The following is a 13,900-nucleotide window of genomic DNA, read 5'->3' as shown; positions in this document are numbered from 1 at the left end:
CATGATGGGCCAGAACTGTACAGATGACCTTAACCCATCCTGAAACTGAGAGGAACTCCACAGTTAATGGGGCACATATTTTATCAATTGTACATAATAGCAAAATGATAATGCCAAATATATATGGCAGATGTCACACACCTCCATCATCTGACAGAGCATGGTGACCATGATAGATCAAGACAAAAACAATGATGGTAATTGTAAAAGAGAAAAAGGTCCAAACCACAAAAATGACCAAAATTCCTCTCTTCTCACTAATGACTGACTGGTGTTTATGTTTAACTCCACTCCTTTCTGTCCCATTAGGAACTCTGATGATTGCAAGTGACAGACCTTGTTCACCTCTTCACAGTATCTAATAATGGAGAAATGTCTTGTTTCCTTGAAAAGCAACAGAACTGCTGACAACAATCCCAATTCACATAAGATGTCCTATTGAACACCCTTTTACTGATGATCCCAGTCATTTACACTTTTTGATTATTACAGTAGTCCTGGGCTTATCATTGGGGTACTTCCCAAAGACCCCCATTGGTGATGGCCTGGATGTTGTCATGCAGCATCTTGTGGTGGCGTTTGGCACACCCTTTCCCCAGACTCTTGGATGCCTGAAACCATGGATAGAACCAAACCCTATATATTGTTTTTTCCTATATACGTACATATGACTAAGTTATAAATTAGGCACAGTAAGAGATTAATAGAACAATTACAATATACTATAGTAAAACTTATGTGAATGTGCTCTCAAAATACCTTACTGTATTAAAGATCTTAGCAACCTCAGCATGTTTTTTTCTTTCCTTAGGGATGGCCGGTGCGCTCGCTGGCTGGGCATGGTGTAGACCACACCATGCCGAGGGTTGCAATCCCCTTACTGGTCCAAAAAAAAAAAAAAAAAGGAAGCACTTTACAGCTTTTCTTTGGTATATCCAAATTGCCAGCATCACTACTTTTCTACTTTGGGCCATTAAATAAAGGCTACTTGGATACAAGCACTGCTGCACCTTGACAGGTGGGACAGCTATCAAATGACTAATGGGTGGGTAGCATGTACATTCTGGATATACTGCCCAAAGGAATGATTCATGTCCTTGGCGGGATGGTGTGAGATTTCATTATGCTACTCAGAAGTGTGCAATTTAAAACTTATGAGTTGTTTATTTCTGGAACTTTCCATTTAATATTTTTTGACTGCCATTTCAGATAACTGAAATCATGGAAAGCGAAACCATGGGTAAGGGCAGACTACTGTATTACTACAATTCATTACACCTTTCTCATTGACTACGGGTGTGACCCTGGTGACCTTTTTCAATGGGGCACTGACGTTTTTGGTGTTATAAAGGAAAGAGAAATTAGTTTCATGACAACATGTGAAAGCATAAGAGTAAAAATTAAAATATGCCTGAGGAAAAAAATACCTGAACTTGTGTGCACATGCTAAGAATCAGAAGGTATGATTAATTTGATAAAATTACAAAGCTGAACTGAATATCCATAATTGCAATGGCATATTTTAATATATTCTCTCAGGAAATGGAAAATACAATATTAGTATACAAGTTGCCTGAAACCAGTTAATAAAATATTTCTAAAAAAAATTTACACAAGCTTTTATTTCACAAAAAATACGTTGTTTTTAATCACATACAATCGAACATAATTGAAAATGTACGGAGGAAGTACATTCAGCAGTAATTGGAAACACCCGCAATTTGTCTGCTATGAGGAAGGTGATTACTGTCAGACGGAAGGACTGGGGGGGACAGTGGCCACTGTGTAATGAAGTAGAGGGACAAATCCCCTTGCAGTAGTTCTTTTTGATTTGCATCACTGTAGCTGTCATGGTGGAATCAGGAACACAGTCACTAACAGTACTAACAGAACTATACAAATTAGACCTTAGAGGAATACAATCTAAAGACGACAGAGCATCAAAGAACATTCTCAACCAAAACAGAAAATGGTAACTTGATGCACACAAGGGTTAGATGGAAAATCCAAACTGCAAATAGATCTTTGATGTGACCTTGTGCAGATATTTGTGGAAACCTACACATCTCTTTGAAGATGGAAGTCAAACAGTGGGAGTTTTGAGGACATTCTTCACTGGCAGAGAAAAGAATCAGGAAAATGGGCAGGAAGCAGGTGCGAGCAGGGCCTCTGCATTTGGCTGTCTCACTGTATGGTGATTCTGATACCCGACTAATAAGTTGTCTTTACTTCTGTCTGGAAAATCTCATGCAAGTTAGGCTATTAGTGAATTCTATTATGGAACTCATAAAGGAAATAGATTCTAGAACATTTGATTCACAACAATACCTCTGTTGACATAATAAGAACCAGGAGGGCGATGTCCAACTCTAAATTTTATTGTCCTATCACGGATGTCTCTTTTTTTTGGCAGCTGGCCAGCATGGGGATCTGAACTGTTGACCTTGGTGTTATAACACCATGCTCTAACCAACTGAGATATCCGGCCAGCCCTAGATTTCTCTTCTTAATTCAAAGTCTATTATCCAAATCCCAGCCAGAAGGAATGACGAAGAACAAAGGGCAAAAGGTGAAAGTAATTCACGAGACTATACTCTGTGATAAACTTTGCATACTTAACAAATTATGCCAGCTATTAAAAAGGAAAATGTAATAAGGCTATTCTGGCCAAAAAAGAAAAGAAAAAGTTTTTCTCAAAAAAAAAAAAAAAAGGTTGCAAACAGAAAGGACATTGTTGGGGGGAGGGGGGGAGGGAGAAGGGAGGGAGGTTTTGGTGATGGGGAGCAATAATCAGCCACAATGTATATCGACAAAATAAAATTTAAAAAAAAAAAAAAAAAGGTGGAATACATGCAGTGGGTAAGAGATATCCAGTACCTTCTGCATGAGGCCAGTAGGAAAAATCCCAACAATTACCAAAGTGTCATTTTTCAAGTCTCTTACTCAGAGAACAATTCAAAAATCATATAAAAATTAAACCTAATTATATATCAATTCACCCATGGATCCATACTTCAAAATAAAAAAGTTTATTAAATGACTTAATAAGAAAACATTACCTATTAAGCTTCTGGACTATGCCTTAAAGAGTACTTACACAATTCTCATTTCAAAGTTGCTTTGCAAAACTAAGAAGTGGAAAGTCATAGTTCACAGATGCACTTTAAGAATGAGCCACTGAGTAAAAAAATGTTTTTGACTTTTGTAACATTACTTTCATGTTGTGAAGTTTCTGGAATATTATGCATGAATTACCTTGCATCTAGCTTTCCATATTACATTTATATAGTATTTCTCTGTAGTGGAAATTGTCACTGCTCTGAAAATGTCTGTTGAAATAGGTAACTTTCCCTTATTTTTCACACTTGTGGAGTTTCTGTCCAGTATGCATTCTCACATGTTTTTGTAAGGATTTGGGCAAACTGAAGACTTTTCCACATTGCTTACACTCAAGATGTTTCCCTCTATTGTGAGTTCTTTCGTGTCTTTGAAAGGAACTGTGAAGACTAAAGGCTTTCCCACATTCTTTACATTTATAAGGTTTCTCTCCAGTATGCATTCTCATGTGTCCTTGAAAACTTGTGGGGTAAATGAAGGCTTTCCCACATTCCTTACATTCATAGGGTTTCTCTCCAGTGTGAGTTCTTTCATGTATTTGAATATAACTAGAACAACTAAAGGCTTTTCCACATTGTTTACATTCATAGGGTTTCTCTCCAGTGTGAGTCCTTACATGTGTTCGAAATGCACTGGGAAAAATAAATGTTTTCCCACATTCCCTACATTTATAAGGTCCATCCCCAGAGTGTGTTATCATGTGTCTTCGAAAGTTTTCAAGAGATATGAACGCTTTTGCACATTCCTTACATTCATAGGGTTTTTCTCCAGTGTGATTTCTTTCATGTATTTGCAAATCAAGAGGATAATTAAAGGTTTTCCCACATTTTTTACATTCATAGGGTTTTTCTCCAGTGTGAGTCCTTTCATGTATTCGAAAGTAACTGGGACGACTGAAGGCTTTCCCACATTCTTTACATTTATAAGGTTTCTCTCCAGTATGTATTCTCAGGTGTACCCGAAAGGCTGGACGAGCACTGAAGGCTTTCCCACAGTCCTTACATTTATAGGGTTTCTCTCCAGTGTGAGTTCTTTCATGAATTTGAATGGAAGTGGAACATCTGAAGGCTTTACCACATTGTTTACATTTGTAGGGTTTCTCTCCAGTGTGAATTCTTTCATGTACTCGTAAAAAACTGGGAAAAATGAATGCCTTCCCACATTCCTTACATTTATATGGTCTATCTCCACTGTGTGTTACCATGTGTGTTTGAACACTTGTGTGGGATATGAAGGCTTTCCCACATTCCTTACATTTATAGGGTTTCTCACCAGTGTGAGTTCTTTCATGTATTCGAATAGAACTGGGACAACTGAAGGCTTTACCACATATCTTACATTCATAGGGCTTTTCTCCAGTGTGAATCCTTTCATGAATTCGAAGAGAACTGGGACAACTTAGAGCTTTACCACACTGCTTACATTCATAGGGTTTTTCTGCAATGTGAGTTCGTGCATGTGTTTGAAAGGGTTGGTGATATATAAAGGTTTTTCCACATTGTTTACATTTATAGGGGTTTTCTCCACTGTGAGTCCTTTCATGTCTTTGAAAGGGTTTGAGATAACTGAAGGCTTTCCCACATTCTTTACATTCATATGGCTTCTCATATAATTTATGTCCTGTATGAGATCTGATGTGCCTATTAAGGGATGAATGACGCACGAAGACTTTTCCACATACACTACATTCATATGGTTTTACTGCAGTAGTTTTCTTAGTTAGACTGAGATTTGGAATCTGGCTGAAGGTTTCTCCACATTGACTAGCTTCTTTACTTTCACAGAGTCTCTCTACCATATGGCTTCTGTAAAAAATCAGAAGCACATTAATAATGGCTATTTATTAATGATTTTATATTTATTAACTATCATTAGAATTACATTTTTATCATTTTCAGGAAGACTAGGTTTTCTGCCCTTTCTGAACTGTCTGAAAGTGAATATACTCAATGCTCTGCAAGAGGGTTTGTCCATAGCTATTACCAAAACAGTGATATTCACATGAGGGGTTTCTTAATACTGTTTCCAAGTAAATATTCTTCAAAAACTGAATATCTGTGTCACTTAAAAAAAAAAATATTTTTGGCGAAAAGTTCCTAAGAATAAACAAATTTGAAGCTGGACTTATTTTGTTTCCTTGTTCTTAAAATTTCATGACATACTAAGATTCTTTCAGGGATACTACTTTCTCTTACGAGTGTAACTCACCTTAGATTTCTTCCCTGGCTATTGTACTGATATTCAATATTCTGGTCTTCCCATTTTCCCCCTAAAATGCAGACCCAGAAAAATCATTATAAATTATTAGAAATTATAGAAAAATTACTTTCTATAATTTTTACATGCACAATGAGCAGTGACTATGCCTGGTTTATTTACCAAAATGCTCCCTTTCAACATTCCAAATCTTGGAACAACATTGATGAGCAAGAACACTTGTTTTCCAATTGACTAAGTGAAGGAATGATGTCATCCTTACCTATGCACGCCAGGTTCCTGAAGGTTTCCCTCATCACATCTCTGTAGAGCTTCTTCTGTGAAGAATCCAGCAGAGTCCATTCCTCCTGGGTGAAGTTCACAGCCACATCCTCAAAAACCAGTGATTCCTAAAATACCCCACATGTGTGTACAGAAAAATGGGTGAGACTGACAGCACTGGGGATCTATACAATTCATAAGAAGTTCACATATGATTCTGTGATCTCCAAAGATTTATGAGTTGGCTGTCTGAACTTTAATTCTCTGTACACATTCACTTACTTACAAGCTTAACAGCACTTTGAACACACTGACTTATTTCTACATTTTTACTGTAGTCACTACAAGTCTTACAGCTCTAGTTTAATGATGGTGTCTGGTCCAACCTGGAGAAATGAGAGAAATCCTATACATGAATAATTTATAGGTTTATTCATAACTGCTAAGTTTAAGAGTTAACCAGGACATCCTGCAACAGGCAAATAGATAAATCATCTTTGGTACATCCATATGATGAAATATTTTTGAATGATAAAAATAAATCAGGTATCAAGCCATGAAAAGACACTGCTAAGTGAAGGAAGCCAATATGAAAAGGCTACATATTGAATGATTCCATGTATATGACATTCTGAAAAACACAAAACCACGAGACAGTAAAAAGATCTTTGGATGTTAAGATATACTAAGTGGGATGGACAGATGAATGAACAGGTAGAGCACAAGAGATTTTTAGGGCAGTGAAACTATCCTATATGATACAGAAATGATGGACTTTTTTTTTTTTTTTTTAAAGAAGACTGGTAAGGGGATCTTAACCCTTGACTTGGTGTTGTCAGCACCATACTCTCCCAAGAGAGCTAACTGGCCATCCTTATATAGGGATCTGAACCCTTGACTTGGTGTTATCAGCACCACACTCTCCCAAGTGAGCCATGGGCCGGCCCCAGAAATGATGGACATTTCTGTCCATCATTAAATAATTATGGTCATTATATATTTGTAAAACTCATTGATTGTGTAAGAATCAACCCTAATGTAAACTGTGGACTTTATACATTAATATTGATACATCATTTGTAACAAATGTACCATAGTAATACAAGATTTTTTTTTAAAAAACAGGGCAAACTGTGTAGAAGCAGAAGGGTTATGGGGGAATTCTCTGTACTTTCTGATTAATTTTTCTGTAAACCTAAAACTTCTCTAAAAAAGTAAAGTCTTTTAGAAATAAAGATGAGAGACTCATTACAATTCTTCCTTGATGACTGACTGACTGATGGCTGAAACAGGCCGCTTTTCATCTCACTGATTTGAACTTACTTGAATAAGTCATTATGATACCCTATGAGTCTGAGACCAGTAAGATAGGTAAACATTCTATAAAATGCCTTGTTCAAAAGCCCAATGTTGTATATTCAGAGAAGAGAAATGAGGGCCTTGGTTAGTATCAATAGTGTCTGGATCTATGACATGGACTAGTGTGGAATATACTAAAAAGCATATGTACTTCACAGGGCCTGGTTTTCCAAAGCCTTGCAGTTTCAAATATTAACCTTGTGGAGGACTGGAAATTTTCCTCAGGCTATAAGGCTCTGTTGCAAGATAAGATTTGTGGCACAGCAGGTTGCTGGCTCAAAGACAGACTAGTTACTGATTGTTATGTAAAGATACTGGGAATTGCTATAAGAAGGAATGTTTGCTAAGATCAAGCTTGTGTTGATAAGACCGCTTAATTGTCTACTGGAATGTCATCTGGCTTGTTTCACTGAAAGTTACCAGCCTATACTGTTAAACTATAATCCCACCTATGTCTCTTCCTGGTCTGGAAAATAAATGCAGGAAGAGAACCCCAATTCAGCGTTAGTTTCCCAAATGGAAGGGTTGGCTCTTGCTTGAGCGTTCCCAGGGAAGTTAACCACTTCGGGGCTTCTCACTGCTCGGAAGAGATGAGCTTTGAGTAACCCTTTGCATCTCCGTCACCCAGGAGACGAGGGGTGACAAATCCGTGGGGGGGCAAAGCAACACAAAGCAACAGACAAGGAGTGTCCACATGAAACCTTTTATTTTGGACTTAGTATATGTAGAGACTTGTGTTAGCTTGATTTATATTTTGGTACCCAGAGTCCTTTTATCACAAAGGGGCAACTCTTAGAAATTCACCCAAGAGTAGAAAAAAATGTGAAAATGGGGCTAATTGTTCATTGGTGCTAAGATGACTGCCTGTTGTTGGGTCGGTTGTGCTGACCCTTGGATCTTGTCCTTTATCAAGTTCACCCCAATTAAGGGATGAAAAGCAGCAACTCTCCACTGAGCTCCATCATGTATGAATGAGGCAATGTCATCCAGAAAATCTAAGTCAATGAACTCCCGCTGCTATTCATTCATCCTGAAGGAGCTCCACATGTAGCCAGGAGGACTGGAAGAGGAATGACCTCCTCCAGCACCATGTCACATGGTAAGTGACTGAGGAGAGGAGAGGCTACTCCTTCTGCAGGTAATATATGCTACAGGACCAAAGTTTGGCTCCATAATGTAGAAAGGAGGTCTCAGGAGCTGTGCTTGTGAAGTGCTGTTTCCATGAACCAAAGCAGAATGGCCAGTTAGGAAGAAATTCACAAGGTCAGGGCCTGTGAGAGCCTGTATTTTCAGGAGAGACCAGTATATGGTGTAACTGCAGCTCTAATGGCAATAGAGTGGGAGTCAAGGACAGTTTCTTGCATCAGAAGCCTATGGACAATTATGGCCATCATGGGTAACTCCAGGAGGTATGCAAGGAGATTGCTAAAGCCCCTGTGATAACAGAGTCCCTGAGGGCACTATTGGGGTGCCTGCTGTATGGCAATTTGAAGTCTATGACCACTGTACTGGGGGTGCCAATTTGCAAGTCACAGCATAAAAGGGCATAAGCAAAATTTGTAAAGGAGGACTATGTTGCCTCTGGAAAATCAAAAGAACCTAAAGCTGTTGTGGATGCTGAGAGAGACATAACTATTTCTTCATGGTGTCATGGAGAAAAGGCCTCCTCTTTACCAAATGTTTTCAAGAACTTACCAAGGTGTCAGGGCCTATCACATTATGTGTATGGCAATAACCCATCTTTTTGTGTGTGAGACAGAGCTCCTTTTTTTCAATATTTGGTTGTTCAGAATGAATGTCAAACTAATGTCCTAGGAGAAGGATGTCATTAATGTAATGTCATACCTCTGCTCCTGGAATATGGTGCATGCAATTCCAATCTTGCCTGCAAAGACTGTGTGTGATGACAAGATTCTTGAGGTTCCATGAGAGTAAGCAGGTAAAGGTGTATCAAATCCCTTCAATGGTGAAGGCAAACCACAGCTAAGAGGCTGTTGAACTAGGCACGGAACAAAACACACGTAGCCAAACATGTGATATGAGAATATTTCCTAGCTGCTGACTGGATGCAGTCAGTAATTCCCATAACGTCAGGTATCGGGTGTCAGAGCTTAACAGGTGGGACCACAGCAGCAGGGGTGCAGTAATCCACTGTGAAAAGCCAATCTTTCTTTCCAGGTTTAAGGATAGGCCGAATTGAGCTGTTCATAGGAGAAGCAGTGGGGATAACCACCCATTCACAAAATAGGTTTCGACAGTGGCTTCAATCCTCAAAGTCCTGTTTAATTTACATGGTGCCATATTTGCTAATTTAACCAGAGTGTAAGTTCTGTAGGATCCCATTCTGCCAAGACAATTTGTAAGTGACAAAGACTGGTTTTAAATTTAATTTATGATTCACTGGTTCAGAGCTTCCCTGCTCACCAGGGGATAATTTGGAACAATGAATTCTACAATCATGGTGAATTTAGGCAGTACAATAACTCTAAGGTTAAGGCAAAGCAAACCTATTTGTGCTCTATTTTATACTCAGCAATGCTGCTAAGATTATCAGGGCTATTTTGCTTAAATTCAGTGGAGTCCCCAGGTAACTGTAATTTGAGCCCTGGTATTGATGAATCCCACAAAGGTTTGTCAATTAGTACATTACAGAGGACATTAAAATTAATACAGAACCCCAAAGCCATGCAATACATTTTTATCTTTTTTCATATAAATTCTTCTAGTACTTTTTGGACTTCCAGTTGTGTCAAATTATAGACCTTTGTTTCAGTATTTTTAAGTTTTTGTTCGTTTTTGGTTGCTGGATACACTGCAGGGGATAAGGCATTCTCTCTACCCTGGTACTTAAAAATCCTCCCCCGCCCCCACACACAGAGCCTCAAATCAGTGTCCCTAGGGTTAGGGGCCTCCCCCATGGCGATGGTTGCTTTATATGGATGAAGAACCCCAGGCTTAAGTCAGGTTTGATCTAAACCCTTTGCTGAGCCACAGGGTTGCCATGGGTGTTGCTCCCACTACCAGAGACAGTCAGGATCTTTGTGGTGGTAGAGGCACAGGCAGTGGCAACAGCAGAGGTACTTGAAGGTCCTGGTGAGCTCTGCCATTAAGAGTGTGGATTCAGCCCACTATTTAATGGTTGCCTTTCCCCCTTTCCTGTTCATCTTTTTCTTTTTTAAAAGGGCCCACCTCTTCCATTGGGAATAGTCCCACCCCAGTCCTGTGTATCTGGACAAGTCCAGCATCAGTCACTGTTTCACTCTAAACCACAGATCAGTCCCAGCCAAGAAACCCATAGAGAAACACATTAAGGAGGGTCCCAGTCCTATACTTGTGCTCCCTAATGCCAAAGGATTATGAAATCTAGAACCCAGGCTTGGTAGGGCTCAACATAACATAGTGCAACACTCAGAGCATGAGCTAGCCTGCAAGCAGCAGCTGAAAGTGCATTTCTGCCATCAGAGCCTAGCGGGTTAGTAAGTCAGTGCAAGAAAAGGCTGACTTATGGGGTGGTGAACATTTGGACAATATGCTCCCAATGTCAACTGTGATGGTCACCTGCAGAGGTGTGGTTCTGATGTTCAAATTGATGATGGTGTGGCACACACACAATGAGAGGGTAGAAAAAGGCTCATTACTTACGTGACTGAGGTCTCTGGGGAAAGCAGGGCAGGCCTCACAAGCAGGTGTAAAATGGATTGGGAGAGCTAGGAGAGCAGCCTGCCTGGGTTTTTACTGTGGTTAGGGGGCAGGGCAGGAGAGTTCCTACTCATCGGCAGAGGCTTCTGAGATTTGAATCTCCAGCATGGCCCAGATGAGAGCCCCCAGGTTATCTCAGCTTGTTCTGGTGAGCAGTACTAGGAGAAAGGGGGTCGGGGCTGAGGCTGTCAGTAAACATGAAAAAATGACAAGCTGCACCACACTGTATCTTTCCACAATATCTCACACTGGGGAGTATTTTCAGGAATGAGTTTTTGTAATGCATTCGGGGTTTAGGCCTAATCCTTTAACATAGTTAGGATATTCAAAGATGACATAAGCTTTGAATAATTTTCTTCATATCAATTAAAATAGGAATTCAATTGCATTTTTCTCTCTTACCAATTAAGATAGAAAGCTATTTGCTTTGGGAATAGTATAGCCTTTTCAATTAAAAAGTTCCTGGGGGCCAGCTGGCTAGCTCAGTTGGTTAGAGCGTGGTATTACAACACCAATGTCGAGGGTTTGGATCCCCAGTACCGGCCGGCTGCCAAAAAATAAAAAAGTTCTAGGGATATGCACATGCAAAAACTGACCTAAAAATTTAAAATGTACCTAAGAACTTTAGCATACTCATCTCACATCTTAGTTCCTCTGGCCTAAAAGAAACAAAGTTCTATTTGGTTCCAGAAGTTTCTTGCCTTACTCACATTATCTCTCTCAATCACCTTACATTTCAAAGCCAAAAAAACTAAAACTCTTTACACAATAACAGGGAATAACAGTCAGCTCGTTGGTTAGAGCGCAGCCTTGTAATACCAAGGTCACGGGTTCAGATCCCCGAACTGGCCAGCTGCCAAAAAAACCCAAAAAACACAAACAAAAAGTAATGGAATAAAACTACAAAGTGCTAAGGGCTAAGAGTTAAGATCCACAATATTCAATAGATAATGGAATCCAAAGGAAAGAAATACAAATATTCTTATCATTTCACATAAGCATCTTGTTTCCTCACAGTTTACAAGGAAAACCCCCATTCAGAAGTTAAACATATTCCCAAACTCAGGGCCAGACTCTCCCAGATTGAGAATGTAACCCCCAGAGTGGGTCCCTGGTGATGGAGGGTAGAAGCACCTGACAGGAACAAGCTACAGGAGCTCCATACCCCTTCCTGTCCCCTGGCAGCAAACCAACACTCCCATCCCCAGGTTTCCATTCTCCTAAGTAAGAAAATTCTCAGCCAGATTGAGATTGAGGTTCTGACCCAAATGAGCTCCCAAATTCATTAACCCTGTATCCAGGCAATAGAAGTTTTGACCTATCCCAGATATTCTCAATATGCACAAATTACACTCTGAGTACAACTACAACATGGATGCAAAACTCAAACATAATGTCTAGAAATAGACCCAAACCACAATTAAAACCTGAAGCCCCTCCCCCGCCAACCACATTCCTGTTTGCAGGTGCATCACGAGCTTTCCTAGGGCTCTGCAGCTTCACTTAGTACAAAGGGTGTCCTTCCGAGGTGGATGTGAGCAAGGGAGGCTTTTGAGCACCACTGGTATTTTAAATGACACAAACCCAATGTTTGAAGAAATCAGCAAAATCACTCAAACTCAGTGTGTTCATGTGTACGTAAGGAAAGCAAGAAAATTGTAAAGCACTTTTAGTAACTCAACAAGAAAACCCACAAGTACTATTACTTTCAGAAAATGAAGATGTCAGTTATTTCCATGGCAAGAAATGATTTGCTAAAGTACTAATCATATCTGAACTCTTCTAGGTGTTCCAGGTCTATGTCTTGGAATTCCATTTGAAATCACCAAAGTACTGGTTAGTTTTGTTGGTTAGAGCACAACCTTGTAACACCGAGGTCATGGGTTTGGATCCCTGTACTGCCAGCCATTAAAAAAAAAAAAAAAAAAAAAGAAATCACCAAAGTAAAAGAACAGATTTCAGAAACTACTACATGCGCTCAGGAAAAGAGCAAAGGGAAACAAGGATTTTTTTAACAAGTGCAAGATAATACTGCAATTATCCCCCGCCCCCATATTCACCTCTTTCTTATCTCTTTGGAACTATTTTATAGTGTCTCTCAAGTTCTACTGCTTACATACATTTTAAACTTATTTTTTAAATGAGACTCAAATAAGCGAATAAATCTTTTCAAGGTCACAAACCAGGGAAAGGGTAGTCCTAATCTGGAATTCTGAAAGGAATGATCACCCGGGAAAGTTTGCAAAGAGTAACCTAAAGCCACAGGCGTTCTTACAGGGTGTTTGTACCCAGGAAAGGCACTGGGAGAGACACAAGCATTTTATACAATGTAGTTCCAGGTGATTATTCTCTGCTTTCCTTTCACGTAAAACATCCACAAACAAAAAACAAATCTTTTAAAAAGAGCCACTCATTGCTCTTTGGAAAAATGATCAAAATACCGAGTGTGTTTGAAATGTACAACGGAGGACAAACAGTTGACAATGACATTTGAATTGGAGAGGGAAAGCGGGCATTTGGAAATTGGGAGGGACCTGGAAATTCAGATTTTTTGCCAGCCCCAGGAAGAGCTGGGCTGGGGGGTACAGGGTCGTGAGTTTGAGACGCTGCTTCCCAGACATTTGGAAAAATCAGAGGAAACGGTCCTACGGGGAGAAAGGAAGGACTGAGGACAACACGGGACCACAGCTCCTCCCCCGCACGAGCCCCACGGCCTGAGTCGGATGTGCCCGGAGGACCCCGTCGTCACCGCACACTATGGAGACACGCGGGGCTGCCCAGAGAGGGCTCCGGGCCGGGCCGAGGTCGCCGCCGCAGGGACGGACAGGACGCCCGGGGTCCCGGCCGCCAGCCCCGCCCCACCCTGCGGCCGGAGGGGACCGAGGGCCGCGCTGCGCCGGCGGCGGACTCTGGGCCGCAGACTCCGGGGCTGAGCGCGGAGAGGCCCGGGTCCCGCGGCCACGGCCGGCTCCGGCCGGTTCCAGCTGGCCCCGCTCCCCGTCTCGGGACGCCCGCCCGACACTCACCATTTCCCGGCTTCCGGGGTCCCCGCGTCCTTCCTACAGAATCCCCGGGCAGAGAAGCGAGCCGCGCTACAGAGAAAGCGGCAGGCGGACCACGAGGCGTTAACGGCGGATGGGACGCCCAGCAGGACGCCGGGGAGCGCACAGTGACGTAGACACGCCACGCAGCGGGGCCCCACCCAGCTTCCCCGCAGCGTCCCTGATTGGACAGTTAATAGGGCTCT

The 13,900-nt window shown here is 41.0% G+C and overlaps 1 protein-coding gene across 1 annotated transcript; it reads right to left on the bottom strand.

Annotated features, from left to right (window-relative positions):
* Positions 1–2,718: 2,718 nt before the first annotated feature.
* On the bottom strand, positions 2,719–13,766 carry LOC134388184 (zinc finger protein 791). The gene is made up of 4 exons (XM_063111032.1): positions 13,680–13,766; positions 5,597–5,723; positions 5,326–5,386; positions 2,719–4,922 (listed from the first exon to the last, which is right to left on the bottom strand). Exons 1-4 carry the CDS (start codon positions 13,680–13,682, stop codon positions 3,353–3,355), a joined length of 1,761 nt encoding a protein of 586 aa, XP_062967102.1. The 5' UTR covers positions 13,683–13,766; the 3' UTR covers positions 2,719–3,352.
* Between the last annotated feature and the right edge of the window lie 134 nt (positions 13,767–13,900).

The sequence above is a fragment of the Cynocephalus volans genome, chromosome 10 (assembly GCF_027409185.1).
Source record: "Cynocephalus volans isolate mCynVol1 chromosome 10, mCynVol1.pri, whole genome shotgun sequence".
NCBI lineage: Eukaryota > Metazoa > Chordata > Mammalia > Dermoptera > Cynocephalidae > Cynocephalus > Cynocephalus volans.
Note: the sequence above shows the minus strand (reverse complement) of the source record. Positions and strands in the feature narration are given on the sequence as shown.

Bases quoted from the DNA above. Each gene is read 5' to 3' on its own strand.
- LOC134388184 (XM_063111032.1), bottom strand. The intron at 5,387-5,596 runs GTAAGGATGACA...TCTGCATTTTAG, and splicing joins CAGGAACCTGGCGTGCATAG to GGGGAAAATGGGAAGACCAG. The intron at 4,923-5,325 runs GTGAGTTACACT...GATTTTTTACAG, and splicing joins AGCCAGGGAAGAAATCTAAG to AAGCCATATGGTAGAGAGAC.